Source organism: Gossypium hirsutum, chromosome A12, assembly GCF_007990345.1.
Source record: "Gossypium hirsutum isolate 1008001.06 chromosome A12, Gossypium_hirsutum_v2.1, whole genome shotgun sequence".
Classification (NCBI taxonomy): Eukaryota; Viridiplantae; Streptophyta; class Magnoliopsida; order Malvales; family Malvaceae; genus Gossypium; species Gossypium hirsutum.
Window position 1 is genome coordinate 17975714 of NC_053435.1, and position 17087 is coordinate 17992800.

The 17087-nt window shown below is 35.3% G+C and overlaps 3 protein-coding genes across 5 annotated transcripts; 2 read left to right on the forward strand and 1 right to left on the reverse strand.

The window, feature by feature from the left end:
• The first annotated feature begins 4330 nt into the window (after window positions 1-4330).
• LOC107933073 (nuclear pore complex protein NUP58) lies at window positions 4331-7910 on the forward strand. The gene is made up of 6 exons (XM_016865226.2): window positions 4331-4770; window positions 5041-5155; window positions 5866-6339; window positions 6643-7147; window positions 7317-7357; window positions 7531-7910. The coding sequence occupies exons 1-6, from the start codon at window positions 4466-4468 to the stop codon at window positions 7567-7569; spliced, it is 1479 nt and encodes a 492-aa protein (XP_016720715.2). The 5' UTR covers window positions 4331-4465; the 3' UTR covers window positions 7570-7910.
• On the reverse strand, window positions 7609-10272 carry LOC107933042 (pentatricopeptide repeat-containing protein At3g50420). The gene has a single exon (XM_016865193.2). The coding sequence runs from the start codon at window positions 10080-10082 to the stop codon at window positions 7965-7967; it is 2118 nt and encodes a 705-aa protein (XP_016720682.2). The 5' UTR covers window positions 10083-10272; the 3' UTR covers window positions 7609-7964.
• Window positions 10273-10371: 99 nt separating this feature from the next.
• Window positions 10372-16339, forward strand: LOC107933052 (uncharacterized). 3 transcript variants are annotated; one of them, XM_016865211.2, is made up of 14 exons: window positions 10372-10486; window positions 10572-10634; window positions 10718-10822; window positions 10919-11005; window positions 11094-11651; window positions 11742-12221; window positions 12456-12517; window positions 12607-12712; window positions 12872-12951; window positions 13112-13426; window positions 13521-13595; window positions 13718-13820; window positions 14411-14605; window positions 15828-16339. In XM_016865211.2, the coding sequence occupies exons 1-11, from the start codon at window positions 10397-10399 to the stop codon at window positions 13555-13557; spliced, it is 1983 nt and encodes a 660-aa protein (XP_016720700.2). In that variant the 5' UTR covers window positions 10372-10396; the 3' UTR covers window positions 13558-13595; window positions 13718-13820; window positions 14411-14605; window positions 15828-16339. The 3 variants fall into 3 exon arrangements, with proteins under 3 accessions (XP_016720700.2, XP_040940192.1, XP_016720693.2); XM_041084258.1 differs by having other exon boundaries at window positions 13718-14605; XM_016865204.2 differs by lacking the exon at window positions 14411-14605.
• Window positions 16340-17087: the final 748 nt, after the last annotated feature.

Genomic DNA, 17087 nt, shown 5'->3' on the forward strand with positions numbered 1-17087 from the left:
TGGCATTATAGGCTTGGACATCCTAATTTTTATTATTTAAGATATTTGTTACCTAATCTATTTAAAAATAAAAGTCCTTCTTCATATCATTGTGAATTTTGTGAATTGGCTAAACATCATCGGTCATTCTTTCCACCTCAAAAATATAAAGCCTCCAAACCTTTTTCGTTAATTCATGGTGATGTTTGGGGACCTTCAAGAGTCTCGACTTTTTCAGGAAAACGTTGGTTTGTCACATTTATTGATGATCATACTCGACTTTGTTGGGTGTTTTTATTAAAAAATAAGTCCGAAGTTAAAAATGTGTTTCAGCCTTTTTATGCTATGGTGAAAACACAATTTGGTGTGAAAATAGAAGTATTTCGAACTGACAATGGTGGGGAATTTTTTAGCGACTAATTATGTATTTTCTTAACCAAACATGGAATAGTCCACCAAAGTTCTTGTACAAATACACCACAACAAAATGGGATTGCAGAAAGAAAAAAGTGACATCTTTTGGAAGTAACTAGAGCCTTGATGTTCACTAGTCAAGTACCACGTTATCTTTGGGGCGAAGCCTTGTTAACAGCTACATATCTTATTAATAGAATGCCCAGTAAAATTCTAAATTATAAAACTCCTTTTAGTTTCTTTAAAGATAACTTTCCTAACTCTAAATTGATTACAGATTTATCCCTCCGAGTTTTTGGGTGTAGTGTTTTTGTTCATCTTCACAACCAAGGTAAACTAGATCTTAGAGCAAAAAAATGTGTCTTTGTTGGTTATGCTTCTAATAAAAAGGGTTACAAATGTTATGATCCAATTGATAGGAAGATTATAGTTACCATGGATGTCACATTTGTTGAAACAAAATCTTATTTTCATTCTAATCTTTAGGGAGGGAATTATACTAAAGAAAATTCTATAATTGATCAAGAAGAGACTAGGAATATACAACATAGGGATTCTAATAATGGGGAAGGCGAATTTATAATTAACACAAAAATTAATGATGTTAATGTTAATGAAAAGGAGGATGAAGGTGTAAAGTCTGATCATGAAAATAAAGAACAAACAAAGGAGTTAATTGTTTACTCAAGAAGAATCAAAATCAAGAAAGTGGAATCCACTAGATTCATCACCAAGAATCTGAGCCGCAAGATCCTGTCAAAAGCCCAGGTAAAGCTCATAATCCAGCCAATGAATTTTCTGATTTAGATATTCCAATTGCCAAAAGAAAAGGTGTTAAAAATATTGTCAAATATCCCATGTCTAACTTTGTATCCTATAAAGCCTTATCTTCGACATTCTCAACCTTTGTTTCGTGTCTCGATACTGTCCAAATACCAAAAATGTGAAAGATGCTTTACAGGTTCCTGAGTGGAAGGAGGCTATTTTAGAGGAGATGCGTGCTCTTGAAAAAATAGGTACATGGGAAACAATGGAATTACCTGTAGGGAAAAAATAGTGGGCTGTAAATGGGTGTTCACAACCAAATTCAAACCAGATGGATCTTTAGATAGATACAAAGCCCGGTTGGTAGCAAAAGGGTACACTCAAACATACGGGATAGATTATCTTGAAACATTTGCTCCAGTGGCCAAATTAAATTCCGTCAGAGTTCTTTTATCAATTGCTGTTAATCTTGATTGGTCTTTACAGCAACTAGATGTGAAGAATGCTTTCCTAAATGAAAAACTTGATGAAGAAGTTTACATGGATCCTCTTCCAGGTTTTGAAGAAAAATTTGGAACTCGAGTATGTAAACTCAAGAAATCTTTATACGGTCTGAAGTAGTCTCCTCGAGCTTGGTTTGAACGATTCACTCAAGTTCTTAAAAAACAAGGTTACTCACAAGGGCAAGCTGATCACACAATGTTCTATCGACATTCACAAAAAGGTAGAATAGCTGGTATTATAGTTTATGTTGATGATATCATTCTTACAAGAGATGATGTGGATGAAATAAGACGTCTCAAGGAGCATCTAGCATTGGAGTTTGAGATCAAAGACTTGGGTCCTTTGAAATACTTTCTTGGAATGGAAGTTGCTCGATCAAAGAAGGGTCTTGTGGTCTCTCAGAAAAAAATATGTGATTGATCTTTTAAAAGAGGCTGGGAAGAGTGGTTGCCGCCCAGCTGACACACCAATTAATCCAAATGTAAAATTTGAAAATAAAGAAGGTAGATTAGTTGATAAAGGGCAGTACCAAAGATTAGTTGGTAAGTTAATTTACTTATCACATACAAGGCCAGACATAGCTTTTGCAGTAAGCTTAGTGAGTCAATTTATGCACTCCCCAATGGAGGAACATGAAGAAGCAGTGTTTCGAATTCTAAGATACTTGAAGAGATCACCGGGAAAGGGCTTATTCTTTAAGAAATCCGAACAAAGAGGAATTGAAGCTTATACAGATGCAGATTGGGCAGGCTCAATAACAGACAGAAGATCTACATCAGGATACTGTACATTTGTTTGGGGAAACCTTGTGACTTGGCGAAGCAAAAAACAAACTGTTGTAGCAAGAAGTAGTGCAGAGGCTGAGTTTAGATCAATGGCTCAAGGAATTTGTGAAATGGTTTGGTTAAAAAGAATTATGGAAGAGCTGAGGAAACCAATAACTTCACCAATGAAGTTGTACTGTGATAGCAAAGCTGCCATTAGCATTGCTCACAACCCAGTCCAACATGACAGAACTAAACATGTTGAGATTGATAGACACTTTATCAAGGAAAAGATTGAAGAAGGCCAAGTGTGCATGCCGTTTGTTCCTTCAAAACAACAGATTGCTGACATACTCACCAAAGGACTCTCTAAGACAAGCTTTGATTTTCTTGTAAGCAAGTTGGGCATGATTGATATATATGCACCAACTTGAAGGAGGGTGTTGAAATATGTATATATTTTAAATTTATTTAGGTAGATAAATCTTATTTGGATAGATAAGTTTTATTCATATTCTAGAAATATTTTTATTTTATCTTTTAGTAGTTTACTAGAATAAGTGAACTATTTTCTTTTTATGTTTTAGTAGTTTATTAGAATAAGGGAACTATTTTCCCAATTAGGATTAGGACTTTTTTTTTCTCTATTTAAGTTCAATTCTTTAGTTAATAAGAGAAGTACAATTTTATTCAAAGTTCTCTTGAAATCTTTCACCAACTCCCCTTGCGTTTTGACCATCTCTTGTTGCAGCACTATCATGTCATTCTGTCCACAAGTGGTAACATTGTCCCCCGTCATAGGAAAGACCACGCTCTGATACCTTTGATAACACCGAAACCAAAAATACAAAAGAAAAGAAGAGAAATAGCAGAAAAATAAAGAGAAGAAGAGATGCAAAATAGAGGAAATGCAACAATTATTGTATTTTCTTTATAATCAGGTCACCTCATTACATGCGGATATATAAGAAATAAATAACAGAAAGAAACAACAAATTGTATGATAAGTTTTCCCATGCATAAACCGCATCGTTTTATTAAACCCATTATGCACCGTTTAACTAATGTCCTTCAGCCCAATCAATTTCTTCAGCCCACTTGTCATTGGAAATGGTCCATAACAGGCACCATCACCAGAGATCTATTGCTAAATCCAAACAATATCAGGCATCACATTGTCGAAAAACATGTCAATAAAAGCTCCTTTTCTCGACACCCAACATTCGAACATCAAATGATCAAAGCTCAAATTCTTGGAATCTGAAAAGAAACGATGAACTTGAAATAGTTTAAAAATAAACCGCATAAAAATACAGAAACATATGGCAATGTACTTTGTTCTTCGATATAATCTCCATCAGAGGTTTCAAAACGGTATGGTTTTGGAATACTTAAGTCGTTAATGTTGGATGGGTTGAGGTGACGAACTTGAAATCAACGTTGACTTCGAAAGCTTTTTTGATGAAACCGACCAAAGAGTCTAATGAGGTGGTATAGATTTTGGTGGTTTTGCCATTGAAGGAGCTAAAACTGGGGGTATTTTTATATATTTTAAATTTATTATATATATTTAAAGTATTTATGTATTTTAATTTTTATATATTTGTTAGAATATTTTTGAATTAGAATTAAATTGAGATTATTTGTAAATTTGAGGATTATTTTTTTAAAATTATAACTAAATCGATAAAATAGGTAAATGTTGAAGCCTAAATTTATTATTAAACTATATCGATTAGTTGGGTGATCAAATTAAAAAAAATTGATAGTTAGGTGATAAAAAGGAAAAAAGACAATAATTAGGTGATCAAATTAAAAAAATTGATAGTTGAATGATTAAAAAGGAAAGGAGCAATAGTTGGGTGACTTGTATTGAAATTTACCCTGTTATTTATTTTTCTTTTGATTTTCGTCAATGATTTTCCCTCTCTAGGGTTTAAATAAAAAAAGGTTCTTCTTCCTCAATCCTCGCCTAAATTAAATAAATTAAATGTCTCTACTCTTAGAACCCTAATTTTTGTTTCCGAAGGAAAACAACAATGTCATCGTTCTTTGCAACTCCACAACCCCAACAATCTCCGCCATTGTTTCAGCCCCAACAACTACAACCTTTCCAGCAAAGCTACAGCCCTTTTTATCAATCCCAGCAGCAGCAGCAGCAGCAGCAACAACAACAACAACAGCAACCACAATTGCAGTTTCCACAACAGCAGCAGCAGCAGCAACAACAACAGCAGCAGCAACAACCCCTTTTTCTTTTTACTAATGACAAGACTCCTGCTAGTTACAGCACCAAATGGGCTGATCTCCATCCTGATTCTCAAAAATTTCTGCTTCAAATTGAGTATGTTCTCAATTCTTTCTTGATGGGTTTTGTTTTGCATTCTCAAAAAATACAACTTTTTGGCTGCTATTGAAATTGGTTGATAAAAACTTATTTTTGCATACATTATGATAATTTAATAGTGTTTACCTGGAAAAGTGCGGGGCTTAAGTTCCTCTTCCTGATTTGGTTTATAGATTGAGCTTGGATATTGACATTATTATTGTTATATGGCACTCTGAGTAGTGAGTAGTGAGTAGTGAGTATTTTGATTATCATCTTGGAATGTAGGGAAAGGATATTGGAGTATAGGGATGAAAGCCAAAGGTTAGACCAGTGTACTCGCCTTTATGATTCTTCGGTGTCCAATGAAGGCTTCGAGCTTGATGCCAGCCACATTGTTCAGGTTCAATTTTTGCTTTCTTTTACATACGGACTTGTGCACTTGTGCTTCCTTCAATTTCTGCTTTTTTCTTTCTGTCAAACTTTTCCTGCTTCTTAGACATTGCATTGATAGAGCAGATGAGCCATAATTGTGTAGTTCACTTTCGTTGTCCTTGTTCACGGCACTTGTATCTTATTTTGGTGAATAATCTGGAATGCTTTGTTATTTAACATGAATATATTATATTACGCCCTTATTGTAATCTAAGTAATGAAAAATATTAAGAAACTAAAACTAGTTGCTCTTGTTGTGAATATTTGGACTAGCTCAAACTGTATTCTACTTTCACTTTAGATGTATTGTTGTCTCTTTTGTGGTTAGAAGGGCTTATGTTACGTTGATGCAAATAAGTTACTCAATGTGTTGGACCGCGGTCGTATCTGGTCCATTGTTTCAAACTGTGAGTGGTTCATGAAGTTATTTCCAAACCAATTGATCTGAGAACAACTGGAATTTAGTTAGAGTTAAGTAATTACCTCCATTCCAGTTTTCTTAGCTGTCATCTCTTAGGTTACAATTTTGAATCATTTGGTAGATTTTCTGTGAACTATGAAGCATTTTATGTCTCAATGGTATATATAATCAGCCTTCAGTTTTGGAACATATTCCTTGTCTGTTGCCTGTTCTGCTGCTTAGCATTGGTTGATAAAATGGCATGGTTGCTCCAACAGGAACTTGGAGGAATCAGTACTGCCATGGAGAGGCAGAAAGCTTTGCTGCAGGAATTGATGAGTACTGTGAAAGATATGTTAAGGAACACAGAGGTTGCTGTTCGTTCTTTCATGATGCTTCGGCCACGGTTTGTTCATTCAAACACAGGAGGTGCTTCAAATGCCACTGCACCATCCCAGGTTCCAGGGGCAACAACAAGACCAGGTTCTGGTGCTCAACCAACTGCTGCATCCATGGTACCAGTTTTTGATTTTTACCATGGGCTTCCAAAGAAGCCTTCTCCCTTTCTACAGTATACAGTTGCTAGATTTGAGAAGTATTTGGGTGAGTGCCGCCAATGGATTGAAGAGTTGGAACAACTTCTCCTTTTGAATTCTGATAGAAACTCTATCAATCACGCATCCTCTTTATTGCAATCTCTTCCAAAAGTCATGTCCAATGTGCATGACTTTTTTGTTCATGTGGCTGCCAAGGTAAAGAAGCTACCTGTACTTTTATCATTCTGTGTTATGTTTTGTCTGGTTGACAGTACACAAGTTGTCATATGCTAAGGAGCAGATAAATATCTAGTTGTTTGAACATTTATTAATTTTAATGGAGTTGATGTCAGGATATTTTTGTTTTTCTATATAGTCTATGCATTATGTTATAACATGCATCCAAGATATGATCTTAAACTTTACTTTGGCTTGCACTTTAACACCTGTCCATCCCCGCCCCAAACAAAACACTGAAGAAAGAGGATTTGACTTGTCATGTGATGTTGTATTGTGCAGGTGGAAAGCATTCATCAATATATTGAATCAATGAAAACAGCTTATCTTGCTGATCACCGTCACAGAGGAGATGTTAATGATCCTTTTCTTGAGGCTGATAGGAGAGAAACTGCCAAACAAGAAGCTGCTGCTAAGAGGGTACATCCAACCTTGCATTTACCTGCAAATTCACAACCGTCAACTCAAGTTGCTGGCTTGTTTGCCAGCTCAGCAGCTCCTGCTGCAGCCTCTGCCCCACAGACTTCTGCAGCAACATCAGCAGCTTCCTCGGGAGGTGGATTGTCTCTTTTTAGTACACCGTCCTCTACTCCTGCTTCTTCCATGTCATCTTCTCTGTTTGCAACTCCAACTACAGGTGCTTCCATCCAAACATCCCTTTTCAGTTCTTCATCAGGATCTCTCCTAGGATCTGCATCCACTCCCTCTCTTTTTGCTAGTACCGTACCAGCTTTCGGCTCTACTGCATCTGCTGGAGGTTCACTTTTTTCAACACCATTTGCATCTGGTACCTTCTTATGCTATTATGTTCTCTGCAATTGCTTCTTTCTATTTTCACGAAATATCATTTTGAGACCATGCTTGGTATTTTGCTTGAGTAGCTACTGTTTTTTACATAGGTTGATAGATTTGATCTAATTATTTTGTGGTCTGACTGAGTTCATTTTCAATCCCAGGTGCTCCAACAGGATCTGGTGCTAGCTTTGGGGCTGCATCTGTGAGTATAATGTTACCTTGACTTTCCTTTTATTTCTTTTCCTTTTTCATTATTGATCATAAAGTATAGGCATAGGTTCGAAGAAGACTAATTCCGAGTCTGCATCAGTCGGCATTGTCACATGGATTGATTATATTTCTCTTACTTGACCTCGTTGATGTATGTTCATGCAGAAATCATCAAGGCCGAAATCTCGGACTGCCCGGCGTTAGTCATCATATCTTGAATATGGAAATCCTGAAGCTACTTTCTGTTCACTGCAATGATCATTTGAACATGAAGGGGCCACATATTTCGTTTTGACAGTATCTATACCCAGTATATTCCTTTAAGTGCAATGTCATTAGCTCTTGAGTTGATCTCGTACGCATGTTGTTGATATCCAGGAAAACAAGATGTTAGCTTTGTCGAATATCCTGATCTTATTTCCAGTCATTCCAGCATTGATTTGTTTGCTACAAGATCCTTATTACTGTAATATTGTAGAACACACATTGTAGGATTTTTTTTCTATTTTTTGAGAAGTAATATTTGAAACTGTTATTCGTGTGAAGATATAAAACATCATGGGCAAAATCACATTTAGTTCTGAATTTCTGTTGTTAAACTAGAAACATGAAAGGAAATCGTATGTTACTGATCTTTTCATGTTCCCTTGCAACCTATGGAGTTCAGCTTCTGCATCGTAAACCCGGGGATGCAATTGATCTCCAGACGTGAACATGTGAATAATGTTCTTATCTTCAATCCAGCTTAGCCCAGGATCCTTTTCCAACATCAAGCCTCTCATCTTTCTCCTCATTTCTGCAACATCTTGCCATCTCTCAGTTGCAGCATAAAGATTTGAAAGCAAGATATGGGTTCCACTATCTCTTGAATCAACCGTTAAAACCTGATTCGCTGCATGAACTCCTTTTTCCAGGTTTCTAAAAGTGACACAAGAGCTTAGCAATGTTCTCCAGAGTTCCAAATTATCTTCACTATATGGTGATTCTATAATTATCTTCTCTGCCTTGTCTAATAATCCGGCTCGACAAAGCAAACTCACCATGCAAGAATAATGCTTGGGTCCTGCAGTGCAACCACTTTCCTTCATAAAACCCCATAATAACTTTCCTCTCTCAACCAAGCCGCTGTGGCTACAAGCAGATAGTAGAGACAAAAATGTTACTTGATCTGGTCTTAGTTCATGTTTTAGAATCTTGTCGAATAGCTTCAGGGCATTTTCTGCCATTCCATGTAGGCTATATGCCCCAAGCATTGCATTCCAACACTTTAAATCAGGGTTAGAAACCAATGAAAATATGGATTGAGCAGCTTTAAGGTTTCCATTTTTGGCATACATGTCAATCAGACTACCACAAACAGACATTTCAACATCATATCCAGATTTTATAGCCTGAGAATGAATCATCTCACCTTGTTTTAGCATTGCAAGGTCAGCACAAGCACTTAATACACCACTGAGAACAAAGCTATCAATTTTGTACCCCATTTGACACATTTCAACCAACAATCTAATAGCACTCTCCCCATCAGCCAATCTAGAATAACCCATAATCATTTCAGTCCAAACCATCACATCTTTCTTCAAGATCATACTAAAAACCTTCTGAGCAGATTCACTACCACCATTTCTAAAATACATGGACACAAGGGCAGTTCCTACAAAAACACTACTTTCCAAACCTGATTTTGTAATTTGACCGTGCAGGGGCTTCCCATAATCAGATGCCAAGAGTGCACTAGTTGCAGAAATGACAGCAGCAAAAGTGTATTCATCAGGCTTAAGAAAATACATTCCCTTCAACTCAACAAACAGCTCCATGGCTCTTATGCCATCTCCATGCTCTGCCAATCCCGCGAGCATTGAATTCCAAGAAACCAAATCAAAGTTTTGAATCCTGCTAAAAACCTTCAACCCCATTTCAATATCACCACAATTGCAATACATGTCAAGCAAGGCATTTTGCAAAGGTAAATCAACTACTATATTAGAAACGACAACTCGGGCATGGATAATTTTCCCACACTCATAATTTCCCAACTTACCGCAAGCATTTAACACCATGGAATAGGTAAATGGAGTTGGAAAAACCTCAAACTTCATCATATCAAAAAAGAGAGCCAGCCCTTCCTTTATCTTATCATTCCTCAAGTATCCAAATATTGTAGAATTCCAAGAAACGACATCCTTGCCATCTATGCCAGCAAAAACTTCATTAGCAGATACCAAATCCCCAAAATTCGAGTACATCCCAAGTAACGAAGTTTGAACACAAACATCACCTAGAAATCCAGACTTCAGAAGAAGAGCATGTAGCGACGAACCAATCAATCTATCCTGAACCAATGAAGCAGCTTGTAACAAGCTCGTGAATGTGGCACCATTAGGCCTTAAATACTCAAAACCCATCTGGGAAACCAATCCAAAGGCTAAATTAGCATGGTTTACAGATCGAGAATACGCGGAAATGAGCGCATTGTATGAAACTACATTTCTATGGGGAGTTTTATCGAACACTTTCTTGGCATCTGAAAGGGAGTTGCATCGAGAGTACATAGATACAAGGTTGTTGTGGAGGTAGGGGGACGGGAAGTGGAGGCATGTTGTGGAGGTGGTCAGTAGGAAAGCGTGGAGTTGACGCGCTTTTTTGACTGTTGTTATGGAGCTGCATTTTTGTACGAGGGACGCTAGATAGCAGCTTTCGTATGACGGTAGCATGCACGCGGCCAAGGAGGTTTCTCAGTTCTGCAACTCTATGAACTGAATCAATCCTAAGTACAGTGTTCGGTCCCCCAAACAATTCTGTGTCGTGGATCGATCCTCAAACCCTGTTCTTAGAAATAAATGAATGAGTAAATAAATAACTAAAATAACATTACCGAAGATGAAAAATTGGGTTGGATTTACTGTTTTCCTTTCAATTTGATTCCTAAATTAAAGAAAGACAATGAATTCAATAAAAGTATAAAACTTGCCCAACTTGGTAATTTTACACTTGTATATAAATACAACATTGCGGTTCTTTAAGAAAAATGGGTAAAAAAATGTCTTCACCGTCGCTCACTGAGTCTCAATTTATTCGTATCTGCCGTCTGATCAACGATTCTCTCCATCCTTTCACCGTCCGTTCCATTCTCCTCCAAAATTTCAATTTCCCCTTCATTTTCTTTCTCTTTAATCTTATTGTTATTACTTTTGCTATGTTAGGTATCAGAGAATTTGTCTTTCAGCAAACAAGAAGAGAAAAACCTTCTTCTCATTCTCTCTCAGGTTCCCCTCTTTTCTTCTTCTCTAAAACTCCTACATTGAACCTCCTTTCATTACTTAACTCTATTGTCTGGTTCTATTTTCAGGTCTCAAATGAAATTCGCCGCTTGATTCCGTCGGCTCACATATCTTCTCCATTAAACCCAAACTCACAAAACCCCCATTGTTTATCCAAATCAATATCTCACCTGGTACTTTCTTTTTCTTTACTATTTTGTTAATTTTTGTAGTTTTTTCTTGAAATCCCAAATCGCCAAATCACATTAATTCTCAAATTTTCCTTTCAGATTCCTTTGTTAACTCTGGAAAGCCTATACGTTCAACATTTAGCTGGCAATGTGCTCGTTACCTTCTCTGAATTTCTAGCCTCATCTGTATGTTAATCAATTTAAAGATTTTATTTATAACTTTGAAGTTTGTTTTTTCCCTCCTTTTTATTAGGTTCTTTTCTTGTTATTGTAGGTAAAAACCTGGGAATTTTTTATCCATTCGCTCTCTATATGCTTAGAATTATCAATCTCGAACATATCTTCGTGTTCTTTTGAACCTTCAATAACTGGAGCTGGAGGTTCTGGTTCTGACTTATTGAATCTTGTAGGTTTATTTAAATCTAAGTTGAAAAATACCAGCTTGTTTACAGTAGCTGGAATTATCCGCACATTAAGAAATATACTGAAGTTTTTGAAGGAAGAGTGTGATGATGAGCTTGTTCTTGTGCTTTTAAATTCGATAAGCTTTTTCATTTCGAATGTGCCTTGGGATTCAATGGACGAGATCTTTGGTGGAAATGGTGGTGAAGATGATGAACGGAATACTTTGTTCTTGGGGAATTTTATTCAGCTACTATCTTCATTTGTTGACCAAATTAGTTTTGCGGAAGGGTTAGACGATTCCCTAGATAAGAATGTGATTCTTTCCAAAATTATCAACCTAGTGCCTAAACTTCTATATTGGTGCCTTCGCAAGGAAGGCAAATGTGTCAACACGTGCATCTCTCGGTACTTCAGCCACAAATTATTGGTATGTGAATGTAGATGTTTTGCTGCTAACCAATCCTGTTTTACTTTCACATACAAGCAGTCTAATTTGATTGACTTAAGCATTTTGCAGGTTTTGATGATCAGACTTAGTTTACAAATACCCCTAGATTTTTTGGTTCTTGTTTCCTGGTTGCAGCTTCTCCATAGATACTTTGAAGACCTTTTGTATCAACCTTTAACTGATGTCATGAATCAGGATGATTCTCTAGAGGACTCTCCTTTTATGTTAAGTAATTTTGATGGAGAGGTGCATAGCATGCACTCTCGCCATTTACAAAGACAGGCCATTTTTCTTTTCTTGAGGTGTTCCTTCAGTTTGATAAATCTTGGAAAAGCCACTAGGAAGCATTATTCTAGTGCAACTGTGAAGTCATCCATAGATGTTGATGCAATTTCAGAGCACAGTTGTTATGGTAGAGAGAAAGGTTTGTTAGAGCTTTATGCATGGCTTTCGGGACATGTTCTGGTCGATAAGCTTGTTGCCCATGAAATGTACAGGGAGAAGTCCATAAACTTCTCATTTTCCCTCCTCAAACTGTATACGCATGAGGTCAGTTTGCTGCAGCATTGAAACTTTGTTAAACACTATGTGTTGTTCCTTTGTCTCTTTGCGTGTTCCTTTTCCTGAAAATTATGGTGCATCATTATCATTATTTTTGTAAGCTTACTGCAATTATTTGTGCATAAAGAGTTTATTAGTTGCTCTAGAACTAGTTATTTGTTTGTTTTTTTCCTCATCTAGGCTTTCTTAGGGTGCCATTTTGTATTTCCTTTTTTGTCTTAGGATGACATATTATTCAAATTTCTCTTGGAATTGCTTTCTCTACAAGCCTGCGAAGAACAACAGTGAGCACAAATATCCTTGTTGTTACCATCATTTTGTTTAATGATTTTTCTTCGGTTATTCTTTGACCTTTTTCTTGGTTTGTCTACAGATTTCACAAAGAAAGGCTGGCACCTCAAGATGAGATGGAAGATGTTCTTTTTCATGTTTCATATATTTTTAATCCCATATGCCTGTTTCATCTCTTCCTTGCAGAGGCAAGTCTTTTATACCCTAATCTTGCTATAAGCACTCCAGGCTCCAATTTTGTTGTCCAATAAAAAAAATGTCAATGGGAAAAATATGTTTCTATTTCTTTTATTTGAGTAGGTCATAGATAATCCCTGATGTTATGTGTTTCTGTTCATCATCTGTAGTTGCACTATGATCATCAAGTTCTTCTTGATTATCTTATCTCGAAAGACACAGGAATTAGCTGTGCAGAGTATCTCTTAAGGTATTTATTTTAGTTTCCATCTACAACATGCTGTTTCTTAAACTTGTCCACACAAGGTAGCGTGATAAGACAGCTGTTTTGTTCATTTCCTTTTTACATCTGATTCAATATAACTTGTCATACTTTTCTTCTGGGGTGTGGCCTTTTGTTTATTGTGTAGGTGCTTGCGCATCGTTTGTGATTCATGGCAAACATTTATGGAGTTTTCAGTTTACGGGAAACTAAGTAATCAATTATCTAGCAAGAGAAGAAAAATTTTGTCAGAAAGCTCCAATTTTAAGATAGAGCCGTCATCTGGACCTGTGAAAACGATTCCTTTGTCCCTAGAGAAGAAATTTAATGGTAACCTTGAATATAGACACACGAAACAAATGTATGAGCTAGCCAAAGGTTGTTTGCTTTCTCTGAAAAAGTCCGTGGAGAACCTTCACCTGAAGAACTTGTTCCCGTACAACCCAGAAGTTCTTCTTAAACGGTACTTCATTTTCCTATTACGGTATATTCCTTTCATCAATACTGTAAGGCTCTTCATATGTTTATAGAAGTTCTGTCTCTTGCTTCAATTGCAGCCTAGAAAGATTTCAGGAATTGTGCTTTAAACAGTAGGATGAATACATGTTCTGAGGAATGAAAGCCCTAGTCAGGTAACTGAGCTGTCTATAAGGGTTCTTTGTTTCCCTGTTTTCATTTTTTTGGAAAACATTCTCATCATTTTCTGATGTTTGTCTGAGGAAAAGAAAGTTAGTCAACAAAAACTTTTTTGCAGGTCAATGGAAAATAACACTCATTTTGCATAAATTGACTTACGGGTTGAAAGCTTGTAAGACATTTTACAATTTCTTTCTCACGTCTCTAAAAGCTCTCTCCAGGTACGATTTGCTTCAATATTTGCTTCTCTCTTACAGATTTTCTTCTTATCTAAAAATTTCCTTCATCTTACTAATTTTATCCAAGTTTTGGTCTTAAACCCTAAACCCAAATTCTTTCATCTTTGCCTCTCTTTATGGGTTTGATTTTGTTGTTTGCTTCTTATATATATATATATGCATATGTGTGTGTGTGTATTCCCTTTAATCTCTTTTACTCTCATACTTCTTTGTGTTTCTCTTTTTAAAATTTTTGGTTCTTGCTTGATAATATGATACACTATTTTTTCATAGATTATGAGTTATTTATATATATATTTTCGCTAGTTATAACTAAAACCCCATGGATCTAACACTCAAAATCCCGTAAAAGCATTTATCTTTTGAATGGATTGTAATTTTAGTCCAAATTGGAGTCCGTTTGATCTACTTTCTCAGTTTACCTTCTTTGCCATAGTTTTGTTTATCTAATTTTGGGTGTTACTAAAGTCAGGATGAAGGGAAAGATTTGAATTTAGAAAATAAGAATGGAGTTGAAAGGCTAATTGGATATAGAAGAGTTATCTAGGTAATTGTTTTCATTTTCAATATAGTCTTAGGGGACATGTTTGTGAAGTTGAATCAAAACAGAAGAAAGTTGGCAGTCAATGCTAATTGTGAGATATCTTGGGAGATAAAATTTTCGCTGAGCGGGAAGAGAGAGCGAATCGTATACCATTTGAGGCAAGAGTGGAGATAGCTTTGGATACAGGGGTTGCAGGAGTATAGCAAGTGTCTTCAATTGTGAGGTATCCTAGAGATAAAATTTCTGCTACAATCCCATGAATGCTTCTGTATTATTATTATTTGTTTAGTTGGTTTAGCTTTGTGTAAGCATTATGTTTAGGCTTTGCTTGGTACGGTGAAAGAAAATTGGAAAGATGGAAAATTGAAGGGGTGAAAAACTAGAAGGATGAAAAATATAATTTTTCTTTCCATAGGTGTGCTTGGTAGGAGAGATGGAAAAATGAAAAGAAAATTACATTTTCTTTCCATCCATTGCTTAGAGTTGAAAAATGTATAGTTTTGAAAAATGTATAGTTTTGAACTAACATACACATCTCTTTCATTTTCTCTCCTCTCATCATTCCGATTTGGAAAGATTGATTTTTATGCATTAGGATGGAAAATGGTCATCCCTCCTATTTTCTTTCCACTTTTCTTTCCAACCAAGCACATTCTATTTTCCACTTTTCCACTCCCCCTCCCCCCTTCCTTCACTTATCCACCCAACCAAGTACACCTTTAGGCTTTGCTTTGCTAGAGTGGAAAGAAAATTAAAAGAATAGAAAATTGAAGGATGGAAAACATAATTTTTCTTTCCATAGGTGTGTTTGGTAGGAGAGATGAAAAATGGAAAGAAAGAATTTCTATCCATTTCTTGGTAGAGGTGAAAATGAAAGGAAAGAAAACAAAACATTTGAAAAATGCATAATTTTGAATTAACATGCACATTTTTCTTATTTTTTCTTCTATCATCATTCTAATTTGGAAGAATTGATTTTTATGCATTAGGGTGGAAAATGATCATCTCTCTTATGTTCTTTCCTCTCACTTTTTTCCCAACCAAGCACACTCAAAATTTATTTTCTTTCCACTTTTTCTTTCCTTTCACACCCTTAGTGAAGAACTGAAGATCCTCCTGGAATAGATTCTCTTAAGATGATTCTTGATGTGGATGATAAAACTGTCTTGTTGTGTAGGTTGTGTACATTATATTGCAAAATGTGAATCAAATTAGGTCCTATAAATTGATAGGCCATCAAGATTTACTATTCTAAAAATCAAGGTATAGAGATATCATATTTCTTAACTGATGTTCTTTGAAAATTCATTTGGTGTTTGGTATTGTAGCTTGCTAAGTGTTTAATCCATATATGAGCTCTTTGTCTTATTCTTTTTCCTTCAAGAGCAACATAAATAGTTGTTCTATCAGCTTTAATTCTCAACTTATTCTTTTACAAATTTCAGGATGGTTTAACCTCGCTTGATTTTTCCTTTACTCAAGTTGAGACATGAGAACATTGAATTGATGAAGCTATTGAAGCAGCTTTCCAAGGCAATATCAGCAACTGCTTTAAATTACAACAAAAGATGATAAATTTTGCAGCTACTTCAAAGCATGACAATACTTTTGTGAAACTAGACGCTGATGGTAAAACCCGCAGTTCACTCATCAAAACAATGTCTTTTGAATCCCATTGCTAAGTTTTGATCAGCTTGTGTAACATGTACTTATGTTATTATATACCTTTGTCATTCTCCGTTGCTTTTCTAAAAGTTAACACTCTTAACAGTTTGGTAACATCAAGGATAGAGTATTTTGAAATCAAGATCTTAGTAATGTACACAACGGTCTGGCTTAGTAATGTGAACCGAAGGCTCACCACTGAAGCAGGGAGTTCTTCTCATAGCTGGTTTGTGAATTGAGTTTGGTCTAGGAATAAAGTATATCAATGGTATTGTACCAGTTTTTCATTTCAGACGTTCTTCATTTGTTGTTGAAGTTCTACGAACTTGGCCATTCAAATGTTAAATTCTGTTGGCAGTAACAAATAAAAAAAAGTTATATATTGGTTGCACTAAAAAAAGAATAAACGAGCAGGACAAAGTCTCGAGGAAATGAGTTTTTGCAAGTATCTATTCCATTTTCCTTCAGTCATAAAGGCACTATTAGACTAGCATAAAAAAAAAGGAACATTTCGAATTAATGTTATTTATTGATTTAATTAATTTATTTTTAGACAATATTAAATAAAAATCTGTAAAACTTTCCCATAGTATGAGGGCTTGTTTCATTGAAAACAATACTTCATCCAAGCATTAGAAAACATACTTCCCATGGTATGAGGGCTTGTTTCATTGAAAATAATACTTCATCCAAGCATTAGAAAACATACTTTTTCGAAACATCAATTTATTTTTTGAAATCATTTTTCAAGTGTTTGGTTCTTGGAAAATATTTTTTCATCAATGGAAAGAATTAACTAAAATAAAACTAATATTATATTAAGTATAAGTTTTTAATTTTATTTTCTTAAAATATTTAAAAATGTTAAAATATTGATCTTAGATATTATAATTTTCGATATTCAATTTAATTATATAATAAATAATTAATATAATTTATAAATTTAATAAAATATTTAAGATTACAATTTTATATTAATATTAACTTTTAAAATTAGAAATAAATTTAAAAAATATTATTAATCTTTCATTGAAAAAATA

What these genes read in the sequence shown, in the direction of transcription:
- LOC107933073 (XM_016865226.2), top strand. Translation starts at nt 4,466, where the DNA reads ATGTCATCGTTCTTTGCAACTCCACAACCCCAACAATCTCCGCCATTG. An exon ending in TTGTTCATGTGGCTGCCAAG is followed by an intron (nt 6,340 to 6,642) that starts GTAAAGAAGCTA and finishes TGTATTGTGCAG; the next exon opens with GTGGAAAGCATTCATCAATA. An exon ending in CTAGCTTTGGGGCTGCATCT is followed by an intron (nt 7,358 to 7,530) that starts GTGAGTATAATG and finishes ATGTTCATGCAG; the next exon opens with AAATCATCAAGGCCGAAATC.
- LOC107933042 (XM_016865193.2), bottom strand. Translation starts at nt 10,082, where the DNA reads ATGCTACCGTCATACGAAAGCTGCTATCTAGCGTCCCTCGTACAAAAA.
- LOC107933052 (XM_041084258.1), top strand. Translation starts at nt 10,397, where the DNA reads ATGGGTAAAAAAATGTCTTCACCGTCGCTCACTGAGTCTCAATTTATT. An exon ending in CTGAATTTCTAGCCTCATCT is followed by an intron (nt 11,006 to 11,093) that starts GTATGTTAATCA and finishes TTGTTATTGTAG; the next exon opens with GTAAAAACCTGGGAATTTTT. An exon ending in TCAAACTGTATACGCATGAG is followed by an intron (nt 12,222 to 12,455) that starts GTCAGTTTGCTG and finishes TTTTTGTCTTAG; the next exon opens with GATGACATATTATTCAAATT.